Source organism: Zootoca vivipara, chromosome 2 (genome assembly GCF_963506605.1).
Source record: "Zootoca vivipara chromosome 2, rZooViv1.1, whole genome shotgun sequence".
NCBI lineage: Eukaryota > Metazoa > Chordata > Lepidosauria > Squamata > Lacertidae > Zootoca > Zootoca vivipara.
In genome coordinates this window covers 39,865,337-39,888,507 of record NC_083277.1, presented here as the reverse complement: position 1 = coordinate 39,888,507, position 23,171 = coordinate 39,865,337, and the positions used below count along the sequence as shown (strand labels likewise).

The window sequence follows — 23,171 nt, the reverse complement described above, 5'->3', positions numbered from 1 at the left end:
GTGTCTAAACTATGTAATAGCATGATCCAGACCTTCCCCCTTTTGTTTCAAGAGATAATTAACAAAATCGGTGCTGTTGAAATGTTTGGTAGTAAAGGGAATCAGACACATAACTTAAGAAGAGCCCTCCGGAATAAGACTCAAAGGCCCATCTAGTCCAGCATGCCGTTCTCACAGTAGGCAAACAGAAACCCACGGGAAGCACACACGCAGAACTGAGTGTGACAACCCTCTCCCCACTTGTGATTCCCAGCGACTAGTGTTCAGAGGCAGACTGGCCACAACAGTGGTCTACCCTCCATCTAGATCATCATTAACTGTACTCTTTTCAGCACCTGCCAAAAACATTCCTGTTTAGACAAGCCTACCCAGATGCAGGGAAAGTTACGGCAATTCTAATCTGTTTTAGTATTTAACTTTTGTATCTTTTAGAATATGATTGTAAATAATAAAATTATTAAGAGAAAATATAATGAAAATGATGTATAGATGGTATCTTACACCAGTAAAACTAGCTAAGATCTATCATAATCATGACAATAAATATTGGAAATGTAAGAAAGAGGAAGGATCTTTTTATCACATGTGGTGGACTTGCCCACTAGTAAGGGATTTCTGGGAGAAGATTTATAATGAACTAAAGAGAGTGTTGAAAAACACATTTATTAAGAAACCAGAATCCTTTCTACTGGGTATAGTTGGAAAAGAGATTCCCAAGAAAGATGTAATTTTTTTTCTGTATGCTACAACGGCGGCAAGAGTATTATTAGCTAAGAACTGGAAGACTCAAGAATTACCAACAGTAGAAGACTGGCAAAAGAAAATGATGGAGTACATGGAACTGGCTGAAATGACCGGGAGACTACGTGACCGGGGAGAAGAAGCGACAGAAGAAGATTGGAAAGATTTAAAAGTTTATTTTAAAAAATATGGTAAAATTGTATATTGAGATTAGATTTAGAAGTTCATAGAAACTGCGGGTATGAGAATTATGTTAAATAAATCGATGTATGAGAGATTTGAAATAGGAAAGAGTTTTAAATAATGAATTGGAAATTGCTAAAGATGAAAGAGAAATGAACCGCAGATAGGGAGAACTCGAGTAAGTCCCCTTTTACAATGTTAATGGAAAAGGATTATGGCATTTTAATTTTTGTGTTTTTATTGTTGTTTTTGTAATGTTATTTTTTCTTGCTATTTTTGTTTGTATTTGTTGTGTTTAAATTGTTGTTTATTTGTAAAACCAATAAAAATTACATAAAAAAGTAAATAATAAAATTATTATCATCATCATCATTTTTATTTGGTCCACCAAGACCACCAGCAATTTTTAAGTGGTCAGTGGGGCAAAAGGTTTGGGTACCATCGAGTTTTATTTGTGTCACAGAGATTCTAACTTAGAACTTAAAACTATGAGTATCACAGAAAACAAAAACGAAATTATTTACTTTTAATTCCATTTCTTGGTGAAGAAATTGTGAGTCTTGATGGTATTAATATTTGTTTCATTATCTTTTAACGCGTTAAAGTATTTATTTAATCCATTTATTGTCAGATGGCAGAAATTTGTTAGATACCAAGGCAAGGCATTATTCACTCTGTATTTTAGTGAGCCGGCATTGCAATGATTTGCTATATAGATTGAAATATTTAATATATAGGGTTTAAGAAAATGAAAATATTAGGACAAAGAGTGCTTAAAAAGTAGAGGATCTATATGGAGTCTAACGGGCAAAATAGCTACTCAGAAGTAAGCCGCATTGAGTTCAATGGGACTTACCCCAAGTATGTGTGTATAGGCTTGAACTAAATATAGCTTCCAGGGATAAGGGTATGGCACCCACTTCTTTAAGAAAATGGTGGCTATGGGTTCTTCTAGATGGGACTTCTAGACTGACTTCCTAGAGACATCTGGTTACCAACTGTGGGATGCTTAATAATGCAAAGGGGGGGGGCTTAATAATGTAAGTGGGTTGCTGAGGATAATTGGCAAACAGTTTTTCTTAACATCAGATTTCCCCCACAAATGTTAAGTCTGGATTAAATGGGAAACTAAAGGCTGGTGGTTTTATGGCAATGACATCCTATGGATGCTGCAAAAAATGCACATCCATCCACAATAAACACCCACCTGGAATCACCCTATGTCACTGGATATATATTTCCACCTAGTTTTCCATAAGAGCCTCCTAGGCTGTTTCTAAGTAGTTCAACTTCATTGGAAATAGTTTATTCCAATTCTGCTGGTGCTGGTGGGCAGGAATAAATTGTTGAAAAGCTTCCTGAATGCATTTTTAAAAATTCACGCTGTCTCCTCAAGAACAGCCTTGTCAATTCGTTGCCATATTACAGGCCCCACTATTATTTTAAACCTAAATGTTGGTCTTTCCCCCTACCACCCCTATTTTCGTTACTCATTATTTTTGAGTGGTATCAGGTAAAACAGGGTGGCGGGTTTGGGGAGGGATCAGCAGAGCAGGAGCAGCAATACAGGAGTTGATTTGGAAGGCCTTTCCTACTGATGCATTCCCATCTCCGCCACACTTGATTTCTACCCCTGTCACTCACAAACTCCATATCCCTAAAAATCTGACCAGGTTTCATTTGCATGGGTATGTGAGACAGCATGTCAGCATTCAGAAATGAAGGCACATAGATGCCAGAGCAAGAAATTCCCTCCCTCACTAAGCTGCAGTGAGTTTCAATTATCGCACAGTTTGCTTCTGAGTGGATTTATCAAGCCAAGTCTATAAAGCAAAATGAATAATCTCGTCCTTCAGACCTATAAAAATATAATACTTGAAAGTACTTTGACAAAGTAATAAAGACAGAGTGAAAAGAAGGAACATCGACCCCATTTTAATAAGATTAGAGAGGTTTGATATTGTAACTAACCCTTGGCATTTAGAGCTTATTCTCTGGGCTGATTGATTTATATTATTATTTTGATGTGGTGAAATCACTGTGTGGTGTTTGTGAATGGTGTACCACACGTTGATAATATTACAGGTCAGCAGCAACACCTCTGGGGCTCGGTACCCATGATGTGTGGGGCCAGAGTTTTCTTGTGGCAAGAACTCATGCGGCCGTTTGCCACACTGAGAAAACTAACCAATCAATGTTGACTGTGTGGAAATGTTAGAAGGCAAGGAGAACCGAAAGAAGTGCAGTGTTGTGTGTGCGGTAGCCCCATTTGTTTCCACCAGGGCTCCTGCCTCTGCACAAGAAACAGCAGTTCAACAGTTAAAGCTTTCTTCCACCATTTCATTACTGTTGGCAAAAGTCTCAGATCTTGTGTGTGTTGTGCAGCTGTTAAAGGCTCTGACGGAAACAAATAGGACAGTCAAACAAATGAGTCAGAGTCTATTCAGTCCAGCACACTGACCACGAATGGTGGGTAGCCCAGCCTCACTGGGATGCTCAGGAGGAGAATGTGATGCAGGGGGTGGAGGTTTGTAATGAGTACCCCCCTTCCTCTCCTTTCAGGTCCTTTTGCAAAATCAACTCTGGTAAAGCTTTCCTGTAACTCACCCCCTCCCCATCACATCCTTGCCCTGTTGTACAGCAACTAAACTAAGTGAAATATAATTGACTCAAAGTAACTCAGAACACTTGACTATCCTCCCCTCTCCCCCCTTCACCCTACTTGTCTCTCCCCATTATTCTGTTTCCGAGTGTACATTCCTCAGGGAAAGAACCTGTCTTTTTCTTTTGCTCTTTAACACACTGATACTCTGATAGAGCTGTATAAAGCAATAGTAATAATAATGCCTTGTGATTCTGAGTTTTCTATGTATATGTTATATTACATTTTATTATTTTATGCTGATGTGGCCAGGCTGCCTTTTGTCTTTCCGTCTATCATTCAGTCAATCGGTCCGTCCTTCCTCCCTTCCACCCAAGGGGACATGGTGCCCTCCAGATGTTGCAGGGCAGATCCCATCAGCCCAAGTAAAGCAGCATCTGTAGGGTTGCAGGTTCATCACCCCTGTATTAAATAATGCCTTCACAAAACATGGGCACCCCACTGCACTGGCAGAAGCGACCAGACATTGGCTCAAAAGGTGCATAACACCAGAGATAAAGGAAGAATTGCCTTGTAATTTCAACTAGTGGTGCCTTCTGTCAATGCTGGCAAAGTCCGTCCTGGCTCAATCAAAATGAGAAGAAAGGAGTGGGGGGTGAAGGAAGGCTGTCTGGGACCTAAGAATTCTTGCCCCGTTTGGTAAATCTGTACCGCAGCCTCCCCTCAAAAAATCCTGCTTTCTTTCAGCATAAAGCATGTGACAGAAGCTGATGTTATATTTAAATAATAAAGCAGAACTGGGGTTGTTTTGTCTGCTTCCCCCCCCCCCTTCCTCTCTGATCTCCCCGTTGAAAAATGCATGGAAGGCAACAGATGTTTCGACTTTGTAGCTTGAACCTTTCTCAGCTGTTTGAAGATTTGATGTAGAATTCTTTGAACATCAGTTTCAGAGGAGACTCTCTTGGTAACGGTTGCCATGCAGAATTCATAATTAAAGAAGGTTCTAGGGTGATGGTGGGTTTTGTAAAACTGCATTTCATTAATTTGCTTAAATATACTTAATGGGATGAGAGAAATGGTTTTATCCATGGAGAAGAAACTCCTCAGGCCTTCAGCTCTGCCTACTGGGGAATAATCAAGCAGAAACCTCTAGACTGCATAGCAACGTGGTTGCCGCAAGCTCTCTCCAAGCTAGCCACAGGGCACGGAGGTACATGGTGTGGAAAGTGTCATGCTCACGAAAGACGTGGCAATATGCCAAACCCTACACTTCTGTTTACTGGTAGGTAGCCGTGTTGGTCTGCCATAGGCGAAACAAAATAAAATTTTTTCCTTCCAGTAGCACCTTTGAGACCAACTAAGTTTGTCATTGGTATGAGCTTTCATGTGCATGCACACTTCTTCAGATTACACTTCTGTGTAACACTGTCACCGTCCACAGGACAGAACTGCAGCCAAAACAGCAGTGTTGGCTCAAAGATTTTGGGGGCCCTTGGGCATGGTGCCCCCAGTTCTAAACCTGGAGGAGGTGGGACATTTAAACTGATAATTACTTTACGCTGCAACCAGTTTTCTTGGATACATCCCTACCAAGTAGAAATGGTAGGGCCATTACAGCAGTGGGCCTTCTGCTGATCTCTCGAGGCCCTGCAAATGCCCCACCTTGCCACCCTTATAGAGCTGACCCTGGAAAGCCGTATGGTGGTGGCTGCAGGTAGTGTTTGCCTGTGTGAGTTGTTCATATGTGCAGCGTTGTGTAAATGCTCTTACCACGTGAGCCAGCCCATTGGTATGTAGAGCTGGCATGCCAATCGTGCACCTGCCTGGGCCCTACAAACGTTGAGTGCTAGCGCTGCAAATAGACCGCAAACAAGCTCATATGGTAAGTGCATTTATACATGATGAAGTGTGTGTAATGCTTGCACAGTCAAGCGCTGCCATCTGTTTCAGTCCTTTAAGCTCTTCTAATGCAGAAGATGAAATCACCCTACCCCAAGAGTCCAATGGAGAATTTGTAGAGCTTGCTCATATAACCCTGCCTATGCTTCATGTCAGGGGTAGTTATATAAGTAAATTCTACAAACAACAACGGAACTATGTCAATTTTGTTACCTCTTCACCAGAGGTGCAGAACCTCACACCCAGGAGTCCAACATAGGCCCCCAGAAAGCTCTAGCCAGTCCTTGGGTCTCTCCTAAGGCTACCTCCTCTCCCCTCAGGCCATACATCTTGCTGTCACCACTCTGTGTGCTCTCTTAGTGTTTGGCATGTGTCCTTGAACTGAATTCTTGGTTGCCCGAATAGAAGATGGGGTTATTGGGGGCAGGGGGGGGGAAGAGAGAGAATATTTGGCTTTTGTGTGGTTGGAATTTAGCTTCTCAGACTCAGGGATATTTTTCTAGAAAAAGAGGTGCTGGAACTCACCACAAACACCTCCCTCGTTCTCCTATAATGGCAAAGGTGTCCACCTGAGAGGTGCCAGTACTGAGTTCTGGTTTTAAAAAAGCCCTGTTAGGAGCTATTGATTTTCCCCAGCCAGTGGAGGCTACTTCATATAGGCAAGTGGGCCATTGCCCCACTGAGCTCAGTTTCCCCTCAGCCAGCCCCCACCTGTCTGGCTCCTTACCAGCCTAGTGGGTGACACTGGCTTTCAGCCACCTCTTCTTTAGCCATAGCGTTGTCTTTGTAGGACTCAGGAGGGAAAGATACCAGAATGAGGTCTGGCCTCTCATGGGCTCTAGTTCTGGCGGCCATTTGCTTTGGCCGCCCCTGTGGCTGACCTGCCTTCCACCCTCCCAGGCCCAACAGGCACCAGCCTCCACGAGGCCCAGCCTTACCAGGTGGCCAATTGAGGTAACCACCACGAGGCAAAGTGAGGCGCCCGCTACTGTGAAGCAAAGTGAGGCAGCCATTTGGGGCAGCAAACACTGAAGGTTAGTCAGAGTGGGCTGAACTGTGTGCCGGGCACCATGGCCTGCACCTGTTAAAAGTAGCTTGCTATCTCTGAGAGCGGTGGCGTAGTCTGTCCCATTGATACACCAGTCCTTTTGTAAATGGAAGGTAAGAGGTATCATCACCTCAGGCAGTGCAACACCTTCAGCCGTCTCTGCTCCCATAACCTCAGGCGTCGTTTTGGTTCCTCTTGGCATTCTCCTTGCTTTTATTACAGGAAGTAAGATACAATCTAGCACTCATTTTGTCCCAGGCAGAAAGAACAATATAGCTTCCTCCCCTTGGTGGAGACCATCTTCACAGCAGGCTAAACGCCTGTGTGAGCCTTTGCTCGCAAACACGGAGCAGAGGAATAATTATTGCTGAAGCAGTGTTAACTTTTCGGTGGCAGGCAGGAGCAATTTTAATGGCAATTAGGGCTGTCACCTCATTAAAGAAATCTTAGATGATTAATCATATAATGTTTAATCAATTAATCGCATAAATTTGCATAGGAATAAACAATAGCGCCAAAGGAGGGGGGTTTTCTCCTTTCCTTTCCTTTTTTTTTTTTTTTTGCAGGATGCCCATGTCTCCATCTTCCCAAAGCCTCTACCGTCCCTTCTGTGTGGAGACAAAGGAAGATGTATCTTCTAAGATGATATCTGCTATCTATTTTATTTGTAATTTCTCATACTACAAGTCATTCCTCCACCATCCCACATCTGTTGCCTCATTAATTGGGGTGGGGGGAGGGGTGCCATCTTTTAAACCAATTGATCTGAAAAGGTTAATTCGCAGGTAGTGCAGTCTTATATCCCCTCAGAAGGAAGTCTGATTGAGTTAAATGGGACTTACTTCCAAGTAAGTGGGTGCAGCCTAAATGCAGACATCGTAATTACAGCATTGAAGCAAAGTTGTGTGTGGAATGCAACCAATCAGCCTTCTTTCAGGGGAAGGGAGAAGTGCATAACCCCAATCCAGATTTCAAAAAAAAAAATTCATTTGATGCTGGTTTCCTTGAGAACTGAGTAACTATTTGGTGCCCTCTAGGGCAGTGTTTCTCAACCTTTTTTGGGCCACGGCACACTTGTTCTATGAAAAAAAATCCCGCGGCACATCAACTCTGTGCCGCCCTATATTTAGTTTAGTTTGGAGGGGAGACGTAAAGCATGCCACTGAAGAACTGCTGCGCGGTAGCCAGGCGGACCCACCAGGCGCAGAGCCTGCGGAGCGAGCGGGGACACGTTACGGTTACGGCACGCACAGACCCCAGGCGGGCAGACACGGGCGTGCAGCTGCTGCCGCCTCCCTCCCAGCCGCCCCAGGCAGCTGCCGCCGCTCTGGCCCGGCGAAGGGAAGCCCTGCGCAGCCTTCCCCGCCTGCCTCCTCCTCCCAGGCGGCGGCGGCACCCTCTCTGGCCTCCGGCTGGATGCCGACTCTTAATTTTGCCGCGACGTGCGGCGACGAGAAGAGCGATTTGCATTGTCACGTCGCTGACCCGCCGGAAAGGAAGCCGGCCGGGTCACGACGCGGGCACTCGCCTCGAGTCGTGACCCGGCCGGCTTCCTTCCCGGCTGGTCAGTGATGTGACAATGCAAATCACCCTTCTCGTCGCGGCACACCAGCCAGCGTCTCGCGGCACAGTAGTGTGCCGCGGAACACCAGTTGAGAAACGCTGCTCTAGGGTAACAACACATTAGTCAACTCCCAAATGTAACCATGGAAGTGGTATCTCATGTATACAGTAGAACCCAGAGGACCTCTACATTTGAGGAAGCATGGAAGTTTGGAGCTTACCAATGCACATACTGGCATCTTGTAACACTTTAAACGTTTAGTTGGGTTTCCTGATGTTTATATATCCCTGATATTACACCCCTGGTGTTATTACCTCAGTTACCAGATGTTTATACATCCATAGATGACATCCACGCTACACAGTTGCTGCAGAAAATGCTGGTGTATGTAACACTGGTGTTTCTGACATTGAAAGTTGTTTTTAGATCTTTGAAATTTAGTAGCTTTTCTGGGTCACTTGAGACTTAGGCAGCATGCACACCATAGATTTAACGGAATCCCAAGAATCATGGGAACTGCGGTTTGTTAAGGGTGCTGGGAATTATAGCTTTGTGAGGGCAAAACCACAGTCCCCACGATTATTTGGGGAGTGTGTGCTATAAATGTATGGTGTATATACAGCCTTACATCCAAAGACTCACAGGACTCATATGTCTGGTGTCAGAGTGGGAAGTGATCCCGTACCTCTCCTTCAGCTGATCCGATTGTGGGTGGGCAAGGATAGGCACTTCTGCAGCATAAAAATAGATGAAGTGCATCATTTTCCCCCATCCAAATTTGCATAAAATTCAAATATGGTAATTTTTTTTATAAAAATTATCATTCTTTAAACAGAAATACAACTTACCACAGAGGAAGACTGAACCAGGTGATGTGTGTCTGCTGCCCAGGTACACAGTTCAGTCTACAGGCAACCCCCAAGTCACTTCCTTTGCTCACACCTTATACCAGGCTTCCTCAAACTCGGCCCTCCAGATGTTTTGAAACTACAATTCCCATCATCCCTGACCACTGGTCCTGCTAGCTAGGGATCATGGGAGTTGTAGGCCAAAAACAACGGGAGGACCAAGTTTGAGGAAGCCTGCCTTATACAGACCAAACTAGTACACTCCACACAGCTGGAAGGGGGAAGAGAAGTCCCATTCTCCAAAAGGTCTCCTTTTCCAAAAAGGCTTCAAAACTGTTGTGGTTGTTTCCAGTTGTGATTACTTAATACAAACTAAAATCATCATCATCTCCAACCATTAGCTTCTATGGCAGATGATGTGTTTGGCAGGTTTGACCCTTCAAGCAGTCATTTCAGACTCCAACCATAGAACCACTCAGTTGGAGGAGACCTTGATGTTATCCAGTTCAGCCCGACTGCATTTTTAAAAAATATACTTTTCTAATTTTAGAGGATCTGGAGAGGGAGCAATCTCCAATCTAAGTGGCAAGTGGATGCAAGCTTGCATTGAGTGCACATCCTTGCAAATGTATATAATTATTGCATTAAGATCCCACTTTACTTCCAAAGAGTTCAAGGTAGTGTATGTTGTTCTTCCCCTCTTCATATTATCCTCACAGTCACTGAGAGGCAGTGACTGGCCCAAGATCACCCAGTGAGCTTCACTGCCAAGGTCCTAGTCCACGTTGGCTCTCGAAAGATTCCTCAGGCTACTCAAGTCCTATTAGTGCTCAGCTTTGCGACTGAATGGGGATTTGAACCTGGGCTCCACCGTCAAAGCCCAACACTCAAACCACTACACCACACACATTAATGCATGTATATACTGGCAATGCAATACAGTACTAGACTTGTCTGCTCAGAATACATGTCTAGTATCTGCTCAGAAGTTAGTCCCATTGCATTCAATCCTGTTTACTCCCCAGTAAGCATGCGTTGGATTTTACCTTCAGGTCATAATCAAACAGCTCAGCTTCACGCTGCCAGCATGCAAAGCAGCGCAAAGCCAGACACACAGGAGAAGAGGCCAAAAGTTGCCAAACGGCTTTGCAACGTTAAGCCGCAGCAGCATGGGAACCATGCACAGCCTCTGCCACTCCCGCTATGACCAGTCGTATGCAGCAGCCACCAGCAAGGAGCCACTAGCAGCAGTGGCAGCAGCAACCAAGTCATGCATTTAATTGGTGTCTATTGGATTTCCCCCCCTGAAGCTATACTTTGTGCTACTTACTCTGACATGGAAGGCAGGAGTTTCATTTTGTATCTGCATCTGACTCAGAGACTTTTTTCTATACTGGCATTTGGCCTCCTGCCCTGACAGCAGTTTTTCTTGTATCATCAGGCTGAAATGGAGAATTTCCCACTGAGGAGGTAGAGGAATGTGTGTGTGTGTGTAAAAGCAGGGTGAGGGAGGAAGAGACATTGATGAATGGAATAAATCCCTGCCACTCTGCTAGTTTCTTCGCAAAAACAGAGCGGCAAGGTCTTTCTTTATCCTGTCAAATAAAGATGCCACTGTCTCCCTAGAGAATAGCTCTTGAGAGACAGCAGCTTCTTTACGATCAGCAAACCTACAGCTGTAACAATTGTAGAGCCATGGGGATAGTATAGGAGCACTATGCTCCATCCAAATGGACTTCCTCTTCTGGAGAGCCTCTGGTAAGGGAACCCTATTCTGCAACTTGAGTTTTAAATAAGAGAAACCCAGCTGTAGATAGCACCGGTTGGCTAGTACCTGTGGCTTCATCAATACACCTCCCCATAAAAAAAAACAAACCAGAGATGCACCCACTTAAAAAAAAAGCCAATAGCACAGGTAAAATGAAAGGAGGGCAGAAAATACTGATGGCTGAATCAGCATTCAGTTTGTGGGAAGCTAGCTACAAAACTGCACTGGACTTCTCACATCTGATATTAACATCCATCTTCACCCCTAAACAGAAAACTTTTGTTATTTTTTACAGTTATGCTACATGCTGAATGGATTCAACTATGCTTACATAGAGGATTGGACTCTATTAGGTTGGAATATTGTTTTCATAACTTGCCAAGTAACTTATTTTATTAATACCTGCTCTCTGCTCCTAATGTGTCGTGTCCACTAGGTTAACAGGGACAACGTATGTACAAAATCTACTGTGAAATATGGAAGTCAGTGTGGCATTTGCTTTCTTCCACCTTTGTTTCCCCCCGTGCAAATAATTCTCCCCACTGGCCTTTTCAACTACCAATTCATAATTAACACAAGTCAGCAAAAAACAAGCTACAGTCTCTCAAGCTACAGTCCATTCTCTTCTCTCACTTCCACCTGCCCTCCATTACAGCCATTAACTGCTCTCTGCAGCTTATATGCCAACAAAGAAAAAGATGGCTTCACAGCTGTGACAGAATTCCATGTATGGGGGTGGCGAGGAAGGGGAGAAGCATCTTGGGACTCTAATCCAACCAGACAGATTGAGGTCAAATGCTTCTTGCATTCAACAAGCATAAAGGGGGAAGAGAAAGGAAAAGCCACAGAAATAAGAGGTGGTGGCAAGTGCCTATAGGTGCCTCACATTCTACTATAGGGCAGCCACCACCAACCTGGTTCCGTCTAGACATTTGGGCTACAGCACCCACCAGCCCCAGCCAGCATAATCTCTGGAGTTCAACGCGTTATACACGGCTGCTACCCCAAAGCAGCTGAGAGTTGGGAAATGGCTCTGAGGGCCAATGCATGAAGGATATTTGAAAATGTCTGCAAGTGTATGCTTTAGGTGGCTGGCTTTTTCTTGCCTCCCAGATCCCTCTCCTTATTTCTCCCCCAAACACAAGCCAAGGAGTTCATGGGCCCATACATTTTAAGCATCACCACAGTACTTTAAATAGTCCTGGCTTTCTCACAAAGAATCCTAAGAAGTGTCGCTTGTTGAGGGTGCTGAGAGCTGTTAGATTCCTGTTCTCCCTCAGAGAGTGCCAGTTCTCAAAGTTTCCCTGGAAGAGGGACTGACAGTGAAACTGAACAAAGCCTGGAGATTGAGAGCAGAGGCAGTAAAGGAATTTGTACCCAGGGTTCACAGTTAAGAGAGGAGGCAAGGAAGAGATGACACGAGAGAGGTGTGGAGAAAGTGGACAGAGAAGTTTTACTCCTTGTCTCGTAACACTAGAGCTGGTTGGTGGAAGATTCAGGACCAGACAAAAGGAAGGAACCCCTTTAACGCAGCACACACTTAAACTGCGGAACTCACTCCCACAGGACACAATGATGGCCACCAACTTAGATGGCTTTAATATAGGATTAAGCAAATTCATGATGAATAAGGCTATCAAGGTTATCTGAAGAAGTGTGCATGCACACGAAAGCTCATACCAATAACAAACTTAGTTGGTCTCTAAGGTGCTACTGTAAGGAATTTTTTTGTTTTGTTTCAACCACAGCAGACCAACATAGCTACCTACCTGTCTCTAAGGCTATCAATGGCTACTAGCCACACTGGCTATGCTCTGCCTCCACGATTGGATGCAGTATGCTTCTGAATACCAGTTGCTGGAAACAAAAAGGAGGGAGAATGACTTGATGCTCAGGTCCTGCCTTTGGGCTTCCCATAGGCATCTTACTGCCCCCCCCCCAAATGAGAACAAAGTGCTGGACAGGATGTGCTTTCGATGTTCTTTGCGAAGCAGCTACAGTGGGAGACACAATTATTGACTAGAGATGGGTGGAGGTGTATTTTATTCATAACTGCCCTTTGACCAAATATTGCCAGAAAATAAAAGACAACAACAACCTACTATATTTATACATACGTACACACGAAGTCCTGAGTATTTTCACATCTTGGGGAAAAAAACCCCAAAACTTGCTCAAACCAGACAGATATTAATTTAAAAGTAGTCGGATAGCACCCTTGTTGTGGAAACACCAGGAATTTTGTCATTCTGGCTCCCTGTGTGAATGACTAGTAGGTATGTAAATAAGCCACTCAGCTTCCTTTTATTTTTATTCTTTTCAAAGCAATGGTAAGTCAGCAGGTCATGACCTAAAAGGTGGGAAGGGCAGAGCTGTGGATAGAAGCTCTTGCCTCTGCTGCACCAATGACCCAATGTTCCTTGGAGACAAGGCACACAGCTGCCACAAGATCAGCACCCCTTTCAAAAGGGAAGCAAGCCAGACAATATAGCAGGCAGAGACCACCACCGGACTTATATAGTCAATGCCAATGCCCCCTGCAGCATAAATAACACCCTCCTTGCTCCTCATTAAAAAATCTCCAATATACCCAAAACATCACATTCATATTCATAGTTACAAGAGTCATCTTTCCCCACAAAAAAAATTCTTTCTTCCCTGCTTCCATAGCAGCTCAGCAGGCATCCACATTACTGCTGTGGACATCACCCCGTTCCTATGCTTTCAATTTGCCTTTCCCTTTTCCCAAAGCCCCCATAAGATCTGCCTAAGAATGAAAACAGTTTTGAGGCACTTGCGAGCGTTCCATCTCAGTATTTTGGGTGAGGAGAAGTTACTCCACAGAAATGGCTTTCCGTGGAGCAGGAACCTGGCCCACCAGTTGTAGCACCCGTTGGGAAAGGTAGAGGCTGGTAGGATGGTGGGAGATATATTGGCACAGAGCGTATGGACAAATAGAGATAGACAGCACCTGGGGGAGCAGCAAAGACAAAGGGGAGTTTAGGTAACCTGAAGGCAATGGCTCCCAGACCTCACCCCCACCCCCTTCACCTCATTTCCACCCCGACACTTAAGTCCCTCCATTCGTCTGACTCACCTTGCCACTACGGCAAACTCCCAGCAGGCTGTGGGGCCTCTCGTCATCAAGTACAGTAGCGAAAAGGATATCTAAGAGCAGGTGCAGGCGATGGATGGTTTGTGCCGTCTCCACGTCAGCAAGGAAGAGGAAAGCATGTTTGGTAAGAATGACCACCACACCCAAGTGGGGCAGGAACTAAAAGGATAGAAAAGCAGTTGCTTAAGAAGTCTGAATCAGTCCCCTTCCCACATCACATCAAGATTATTTAACCATACTCTGACTGGGATTACCGGCATAGCTCTTGAGTGCATAATGGCACTCTCAGACCCACCCATCCGGGGGGCCCTGACCTCCCTTAATAAAAAAAATACTTTTGTTTGTTTGTTTGGGGTATCCCTGTCTGCTTCTTTTGTCTATTTTCTTTCTGCTCTTGGTGTCTGTGTATGTGTGTGTGTGGGGGGGATAACCCATGTTTTGCCTGTTTTTCAGGCAGTGGGGGAGTTCTAAGCACAGGCAGTTTTCCTTCTGTGAAACTGATGTCTTGTGATGGCCGCAGAAGTTTTAGATTTAGAAACAAGCCCCCAGGCCCGAAGAGGTTAGGCACCCTTTGCCAAAAACAGACATGCGGAACCTTTGGCCCTCTAGCTGTTGATGAACTACAACTACCATGGCTATGTTTTCTGGGGCTGATGGGAGTTGTAGTTCAACAACATCTGGAGTTCCAGAGGTTCCCTGGCAATGCCCCAAAAGCTTCTTCCCCTCGTCCCAACTACTCCCGGGCACTTGGAAAACATGGCCACCAACTCTGGATCAAATAGCCAGACATCCACTGGGTTAGATGGGGAAGGCACACAAAAAACCCCACCACCAACTACATCAGCCTAACTGGCACCTTCCAGATGTTTTGGATTACAATTCCCATCAGACCCAGTCAGCATGGGGATGAGAGAAGTTGTTGTCCAAGGTTCAGCAGGTCCATAAGCTAACTGGCTCCAAGGCAAAACTCACCTGTACTGCACTGGGGAAGTCCCCTAGCTGAGTCCCCTTGAAAGGCAAGGTGTCGCGGGCACTAAGCAAGGCGGCATTCCCTGGCTGATGTGGGCCTAACTCCACCACATGAAACTGCAGACACGAACAAGAAACAGGTGCAGAATTAGAGACTGGCTCCCTACCCAGTAGACCTTGGCTCCCAACTTCCTCTTTGCCCATCCTTATTAAGCCCCAGTCACCTGTCCAGCCTGTTCCTTGCCTCTCCGCACAGCAGCTAAGAGGGATGTTGAAGGTTTTGGATTCCTGGAAAATCTGTGCTGAGGCAAGGCTACTGCTTGGGCTTCTATGACCTGAGACAGTGGGCCCCCTCGCCAATGCAGCTGGGTCAGGCCCACAACTTGGCTCTGTGAGAAGGAAACGAAGAGAGATTCAGAGCAGGGGTAGCCAACGCCGCTTAGACTACAACTCGCACCATCCCCGACTATTGGCCATGCCAGTTAGGGCTGGTGGGAGCTGGAGTCCAATGATATTTGAGGCACAATGTTGGCTATATCTGGGTTAGAGACAGAGTCACCAAGCTGTGTAATGGGTTTAGAAACAAAGAGACTTAACTTTTAAAAAAAATTTAAAGCTGAAAGAAAAAGGGATTGACAATGAAAACTAGAAAAGGGTTGTAGGAAGTCAAGGGAATCTGAGAATCCTAAATGTGAAGGTGAATGATATGTTTAAATTGAAATGTGTTATGTAAAACTTAATTAAAATATTTTAAAAATATAAAATAGAAACAAGAGACGTATCATAGCCACAGGGCCAGAGAATTATGTACCTGCTCAAGTCCTAGAGCCAAGAGAGCCATCCACATATGACTGGCATCCCGTTGATATCCTACCACCTCCATGCCACAGAGACGTTCATGCCGGCTAAACTGCCAACTTGGTCCAGAACCTTGAAGGGAGATTACAGACAAGGAATGGAGTCAAGGTCTTCTGCTCAATTCATATGGATAACGTGATAGATTAAGTAGGGAACTTCTGGCCAAGGGGTTCAATTTGACATGCTAGGCCCTTTCCCCTAACCAGTGGTGGCCAAACTTGGCCCTCCAGCTGGCCCTCCAATTGGGACTACAATTCCCATAATCCCTGACCACCGGTCCTGTTACCTAGGGATGATGGGCGTTGTAGTCCAAAAAACAGCTGGAGGACCAAGTTTGGCCACCAATGCGCCTAAACCACACTCACCCACCCATCAGTGATTATGTCAGCTAATGGGTGGGAGGACAGGGTTTAATCCTGCACTGGCTATGCCATCCTGTTCCTAGGAGGCAACAGGATCACACAGCCAAGGCAGCAGGATTTAATCTAATGAGCTAATGTACCAAGATTAAAGTGCTCCGTCTTCTCCTTTAAGGGGGCTGGGCTGCATATGGCGCCACTGCTGCCACCAGCCCACTTAAAGAAGCAGCTGAGCAAAGTGTCAATTGAAACAGCTCCCCTGTGGGAGAGAGTCTGCTTCAAAGGGCACTTTGCTGCCTTAGGACAATCCTCCATGGATAGATCCTCAAACTACCCCTCTGCTTTTAATTTTAATCACAGAAGACTGTTGAGGCAATGCCAGCACACTTCCCTTCAATAATCACCAGCTTATTCCATAAACTAGACAGCCTGCCTCTCCTACAATGCATGTGTCCTCTGTCCTTTTCCTTTTCTCCCAACTCCATCCATCAAGCACCTTTGGTTTCACCACTTAACTCCATTCATCATTCTGCCTACAACCTTCCCCTGCCAAGGATTCTTTCATTACAGCCACCCCAACAACATCTTCCCCAAATCCGTCGAACACTCACGTTTTACGGTCCAGTGGAAGACATCCTCCTCCGTCACCACAGCCAGAATGTCAGCGTTCAACCACACCCAGTACTCAATAGGATGAGCAAATTCCCACTGGTACCTTAAGGAACGCTGGTCCACATCATAGACCTGGGCCAGCTGCCCCGCTAGGAGGAAGAAGAGGGAAGGTTAAGACAACTGCTGCGGTTTGAAGGAGTGGAGCCGCTTGACAGTGAAGGCCCCTCAATTTAGAAAACAGACAATTCACTGTATTTTAGGTGCACCTGTGTCTCTTCTGCAAAACTGAACGAGAAGCCCCCACAGCCAAATAGAAAGCAAGCAAATTATATGGAAAGCTACAGATGAGAACTTTGGGGGTATGGCAGCTCATTCACCAGAAATGACTTGACGTTTCCAAAGGCCGCAGGGGAAGCACTTGGCATTACCAGAACATTAAGTGGGTCAGAGACAAAGAATTCATTTGGAAATGTTGCTGTCCTAAGGGAATAACAAATACTCCAACCTCTCCCACAATTTTAGAACTGCCCAAAATAAAATGACAGCCCGACAGTGTTACCACCTTCCCTCTTCTAAGCCAATCTCCCACTCAAAGACACTTCAGTTCATGTCAAGCACTTTACTTCTCTGCAATGACACAAGTCCTCCCCCTTCAGTACCAAAATGACCCTCTAGCATTTGCTTTCCACCACTCCCCATTTTTTCCTTCACCTCAATCCACGCTGGATTGCTACCAACGCGAGTCCTACTGGAGCAGGCCCACTGAAATTTAAGGACATTTGTAACTTAGGCCCACTCATTTCAGTGGGTCTAGTCTGTGGCGAATTTAGTAACACACAACCCCCCAACTTCCTCTCATTTGCTCAACTCTGCTTTCCAATAACCAGATAGTGTTCCTATTAATGAAATACCTCTGACAGCAAGCAGTGGACGGCTAGGATTAGCCAGAGCCCCTTGCACATGATGCAAAGTCCAGTTTGGCGGAGCCTGATCCTCCTTGGGAGATGCGCGGGGATCCAAGAGCATCAGCGATTGCCGGGAGGAGTCCCCAGGAGGGCTGTGCCGGACACAGAGGCGAGAGGCAGATGAGAAGGTTACACGAGGGTAGGTGATGTATTCCGATACAATGCCGTGGGCTTGGAGCTGCAGAGAATGGAAGTGTGAGTGGAGCTTTCCTCCAGAGAAGAGTTTCAATGCCCACAAAACTGTTTGGAGCCAGACCAAGGCTAAGGGAACAGTGTCCTTGTAGGGGTATGTATACGATCTGGTGTGATCCAAGGTTGGGGTGAGGGAGAAACCCAAGTATGTCAACTTCTGCTCCTTATTTAAGCTGCTCATGTACTTTTTTTTTGTTGAACAAGGAACTGCAAACCAGGAACCACCATGAGCATCATTAGGAAACAACCCCCCCCAGAAGTCAACAAAAAGTATAGGACTGAACTGCAGCTGAACTCCACGGCTGAGCAGCGATTTGAACCCAGATTCCCCACCCTCCAACTCTGCTGCTATTCATTCTTTCCACCTGCTACCTCCTTGTAATATCCATCATTCGCTTTCAGGCCATTTGCTTGATTAGGTCTGACCTGCTCATTAGGAAATTAACTGCAGAAAAAATAAGTGTAGAAGAGTGGAAAGATTAGCAAGTACTTGGTACTGCTGACTAGTTAAAAACAACTTAATACAAAAATGAGAAAATCAACACGATAAAAATGGTATCATGAAGATCTAATCTCGAGATTATTTCTGCCAAATGTGACGCTTTTATATTTCCCCTGTTGGAATAGAAAAAAATATGGACAGCACTGAGAAATCATGTTCCAAACTAAAGTCCAAAATGTATTTAAAATGTTGATTTTTGCTATAAATTAAAAATAGAGGTACTGCATAATAAAAATGTACATGAAAGAATGACCCCTACAAAGTAAGACCAGAGAGAAAGAAAGAAATTGCAGGTAGCCATTTTGATAGCAACATTAGGAAAAAAGACAATCCAAGTCAGGCATTAGCATTCCCATGTTACTCAACATGGAAGTGGGGATGCAACAAATAACTCCACCTTTGCATGAAGAATGCAACTGATTGTACTGACAGAGCCACTCCCTTTATAGGCACAGAAAATGAAACCTTATGTAAGTATATTTGGAAGGAAGCATAATCAGTTTCAATGGCGCTTACTCCCAGGCAAGGGTGTGGAGGATTAAAGCCTTAACGACTACACCACGACTGGTTTTCCCTTTTCTTTTCTACACTCAGAAAGGAGAAACTCATAAAAGTCACTGGAGAAATCCAAGGTTCTAGGGTAGCTGTGATCTGGCATCACGGGCAGAAGTCACACACCCATGTCCCCAAAGAAGTTCACAGCCCAATTCTTTTCAGATACAGTGGTACCTCAGTTTATGAACACAATTGGTTCCGGAAGTCTGTTCATAAACTGAAGCGTTCATAAACTGAAGTGAACTTTCCCATCGAAAGTAATGGAAAGTGAATTAATCTGTTCCAGATGGGTCCACGGCGTTCGTAAATTGAAAATTCGTAAACCGAGGTGTTCATAAACCGAGGTTCCACTGTATATCCAAAGATGCTTTAAAAGTGAAACATGCCTGCATGCAAGTCAATAGAGGGCAAGGTTTTTGCACATAGCCAAGTATTGGATTTGGGTTAGCAGGTTGCAGTGTGACTAGACTGAACTTGGCTACAACCTAAGTGGTATTTTAATGCAGGGGATCTTAGGCTAGAAATCACCTGAACCCCCAACCTGTCATATTACTAGCAGACTGAAGGGCTGGCATAAGCAGTATCTCCCAGCAGCCGTCCCCAACCTGCAATATGGAGATACAGTACAGTAATGGGCTGTATTTGAGATGGTAGGCATGGGCGTAGCCAGGATTTTTGTAAGGGGGGGGGCAAGTCTTTTGTTGAGGAGGGCAGAACCTCAGTTAGCTATGCATTTTTATTGATTGGGCGCAGCTGCCCCTCCCTGCCCCCATTGTTTCTTTAAACACCGAAAAAATAAAAAGGCCCCTCCTCTCTGCGTAAGGACAGTGCAGTAACCCCCTTTTAAAGTTTTGTTTGCGGGGGTGGAGGCATGCCCAGTCAGAACTCCCCTAACCCACCACTGATTCCTAGAGAAGCAACTCTCATTTATGACCCCTGAGGAGATTTTAAAATGGCTTCCACCGGAACCCAGGAAATCTTCTATCCACACAACCACCTCGCCTCTTTCCCAATCTCTGGGGTTCCATAGCGCCGCAACCAACCCTGAGCTCGACCCATTCCAAATCGTGCACCCGCCCAGGCCCGTCACCACCTCTCGAGTAACTATTTTCTCACAGAGTGGTTGTACTTTTTTTGAAAGGGGGGGGGGAGGTTCCTGGTTACCTGAGTCAAAACTTCCACGCGGACTGGAGACACAGGTTCGCTCATAGCTTGGTATTCCGAATCAACCTGCAGTGCAGAGAAAAATAGGAGAAAATGGTGCGTGAGAGAGAAAAGGGGGACACGTGGGGAGAGGAGCGGCTTTGGGGAAGGTTTAAGGAGTCGGGAGTGATGACCCAGGCTAGCAAGTAAATTGAAACAGGAGTTAACAGTAAGGGGCTCACCCCGAGGAAAAACTGCAACTAAATCCGTGAAAACAACTGCACCACATCGTTCAAAATTTGAGCCTTAAAAACTTACAGGGAAGCGCCCCGCGTAGCTGTCAAGTCTTCCCCACCGCGGCTGCCCAAAGTTCCTACTCTTTCCTCCTCCTTTTTCTCGGATTATAATGGCGTTTCAAGGCCATGCCTGCCAGGTGTACATGATCTTGCTTTCAGACTCGATCCAATCAGCCCTAGCAAAAGGGAGGATCCCTCAGCCAGATCTCTCTCTACTACTCCTACCGGTTCGACCAATCCCAGACCAAGGGCCCCATGGAGAGCAGTCTGATGCGGACCCAGGAAAAAGGGAGAGGAAAGCAACCAACTCGCCCCACCCAGAGCAAGCGGATAGGAAGCCGTTGTGTATGAAAACCAACAGCCTAACGATCTGCTACGCGCAGAACACAGATCATGGAGCCTGCATACCGCCTTGATATTTTGCACGAGAAAGCGGCATATAAATGCTTTTATAAACACAGTGCAATATATAACTCTCGGATGTTAAGCTTTAGAGGCAGATCAGGAGGAGCTGCGGCTAGCAGAAGATCTGGGTCACAGACCAGAATCGGAATCAGGTTCGTCTGGCTTGTCTTCAGCCCAAGTTCCTGATAGTGCAGAGAACTGAGAATCCATACTGGCTCCTCCTAGGTTTTCTTCGGAGCAAGTCCAATTAATTTCAGCGGTGCTCATTTCTCATGGCCTTGTCCTCCGCAAAAGGTAGTAAATGTGTCTCTGGATGGTGCCGATACAGACGTGGAATCACCCGACAGAAATTCTTTTTCATGCAGAACAAACCCTGCACATCGAGAATGGGATGTCAGAAAGAGAGACAAAACGTCTCGTCTTGGCGCGCCTGTTTTCTATGGGGTTTGAGGGGGGGGCAGGGAAGGGAAGGGACCTTTGCTTATGCTCGGAGTAGCATGCAATCAACGAGAGCCCCCGCTTTCAATTTGAAATCGAGCTACTCAGGTGATTGGTTAGTCCTGGGTGAAAATAATACCCAAGTACCCGAGTCTATGAACACTTAGAAGTCTCACCTCATTCCACAATATTTACTCCCAAGTAAGTTTGCACAGGATCTGGCCACACAATCCGGTGCAAGCTCCGCTGAAATGAGTGGGACTGACTTGAAAAAGACTGGGGTAGGGAGTAAAAGGACCCTAAACAGATTTGCTTAAAAATAATTCCTACGTACTTCGACGGCACTTATTTGGTGGTGTGTTTAGGATTATATCTTCATTGGACTCCCAAGCAGCAGGATTGCTGATTTAGAAAGGTCCATATTGCTTGAGCAACGACTTGGTAAAACTGCTCTCTAACAAATTTTTCTCCCTCTCTTAAAGGACCCCAAAATCTGATAATCACAACTTACAACACACACGAATCCTGGGAACTGTAGATTGTTAAGGGTGGTGTGTGTTACCGGTATTATAGCTCTAGTGTAGGGGTAAACTACAGTTCCCAGGATTCAAGTAGGGGTGGGGGCAAGAAATGTGATTTAAATGTGCACTGTGGATTCCCCAGTGGGCACTATGTATGTCCCAATGGGGTGTGCTTTAAAGTGTTTGTTTGCATTTGCATAGGATTGCACATTTATAGTTACTGGAAGAGTTGTGCTAGAGCCCAGAATCTCCCCCCCCCTTAAAGTTCTTGCAAGACATTTCCCAATGTTTGTGGTATTTACCCACTGATCGGAATCAGGAACATTTCATGGTAATAGTTTAATGTTGCATTTGCGCTAATGATTCTGTAAAGGTATTTTGTTGATGGGATGTGTGTGTGTGTGTGTGAGAGAGAGAGAGAGAGAGAATTTCAGGCATTTTGTAAACCTGAGGAGTTTTTTTTCCCTGGACCTGTTTTCCAGATTGCAATCTTTGCAAGTTATTACTTGTCTTCTAATTTTCTTGGTTAGGCTATTTCAGGGATGCTGTACAGTATTGTCAGTTTTTAAAACTTTCTCCAGCATTCTAAACTGAGCAACAGTGAAATTCAGATCTTTCATCTCTCTCAACTTCCTTTAAAAATGTCATTCCCCCTTTTTATTTTACTTTATTTCATTCCATTCCATTCATGAATCACTTCCTATGAAACATCTTTAAGTAATTTAAAACATTAACAATAAAACATATATGAAAAGATTTCATATATGAAAAGGATTTCAGATCCAATAAGGAAACAGACTGGGATAAAAGGCTCTATTTAAAGGCTTGTTGAAAAAAAAATCATCTTCAATAGGTGCTGAAAAGACAGTAGAAACAATGTCTCTCTGATATGTAATGGAAGCCTGTTCCAGATTGATAAAATTAATCTGAATTAATTAAACTTCCTTTTAAGAGTCTCTGTTTTAATGAATGATGAGGGAAGTGAGGGACAAGGTAGTCCATCTAGAAGGAAAACTCTTGATCCTAAACTTTGCTGCCTTGTGGGATATCTTCCAGAGAAAAATAAGGCAAAGGAGTGCACAAATCCAGAGTCGATTCCCTAAAATGGTTGGATGGCATCTTGTATGCCTTCTCCTGACAACTCCTGCAGCCAAGCTGGTGCGAAATGTATTGCTCTGCTTTCCTTTGGACCACATCATCAAGGAAGAGGAGAGGGGGCTTGTCGTCTGAGTAACCCAAGACCTCCATGCATACTGCCTAGGCTTGCACCCTGGGGAGGTCACTTAAGTGCTGCTAACACAGCAGTTTGACTTCACCCCAGAGGGGCATTCCATTATCTCTCCAGATAGACAGATGCCAATGACAAAAAATACTGTTTCTGGAGGTCCTGAAGTTCCAGCTCCCTTCTTTGAAGTGTTTTTTTTTTAAGTCCTGTGTGCTGTTTACTCATCTTTTGGTCCTTATCTCTTAGCCCTTGGCATTAAACCCATTCCTGAAGTTCTTATTCGGCCTAGGAAATCATACATCTGGAATCTAGAGTCTCAAAATGAGACCCCCTTCCTGCCACAAACCCCCCAACTTTTGGTAG

The 23,171-nt window shown here is 45.0% G+C and overlaps 1 protein-coding gene across 1 annotated transcript; it reads right to left on the bottom strand.

Moving 5' to 3' along the window:
- Positions 1–13,187: 13,187 nt before the first annotated feature.
- Positions 13,188–20,347, bottom strand: LOC118080052 (clathrin heavy chain 2-like). Its single transcript, XM_060270963.1, has 9 exons — positions 20,242–20,347; positions 19,945–20,010; positions 17,478–17,709; positions 16,566–16,715; positions 15,549–15,667; positions 14,962–15,126; positions 14,741–14,854; positions 13,751–13,927; positions 13,188–13,624 (listed from the first exon to the last, which is right to left on the bottom strand). The coding sequence occupies exons 2-9, from the start codon at positions 19,987–19,989 to the stop codon at positions 13,487–13,489; spliced, it is 1,140 nt and encodes a 379-aa protein (XP_060126946.1). The 5' UTR covers positions 19,990–20,010; positions 20,242–20,347; the 3' UTR covers positions 13,188–13,486.
- Between the last annotated feature and the right edge of the window lie 2,824 nt (positions 20,348–23,171).

Excerpts from the sequence above, each read along its gene's own strand:
- LOC118080052 (XM_060270963.1), bottom strand. The coding sequence starts at position 19,989 with ATGAGCGAACCTGTGTCTCCAGTCCGCGTGGAAGTTTTGACTCAG. Across the intron at positions 17,710-19,944 it reads GCGTGGAAGTTTTGACTCAG|CTCCAAGCCCACGGCATTGT; the intron begins GTAACCAGGAAC and ends CATTCTCTGCAG. Across the intron at positions 14,855-14,961 it reads GCAAGGAACAGGCTGGACAG|TTTCATGTGGTGGAGTTAGG; the intron begins GTGACTGGGGCT and ends TCGTGTCTGCAG.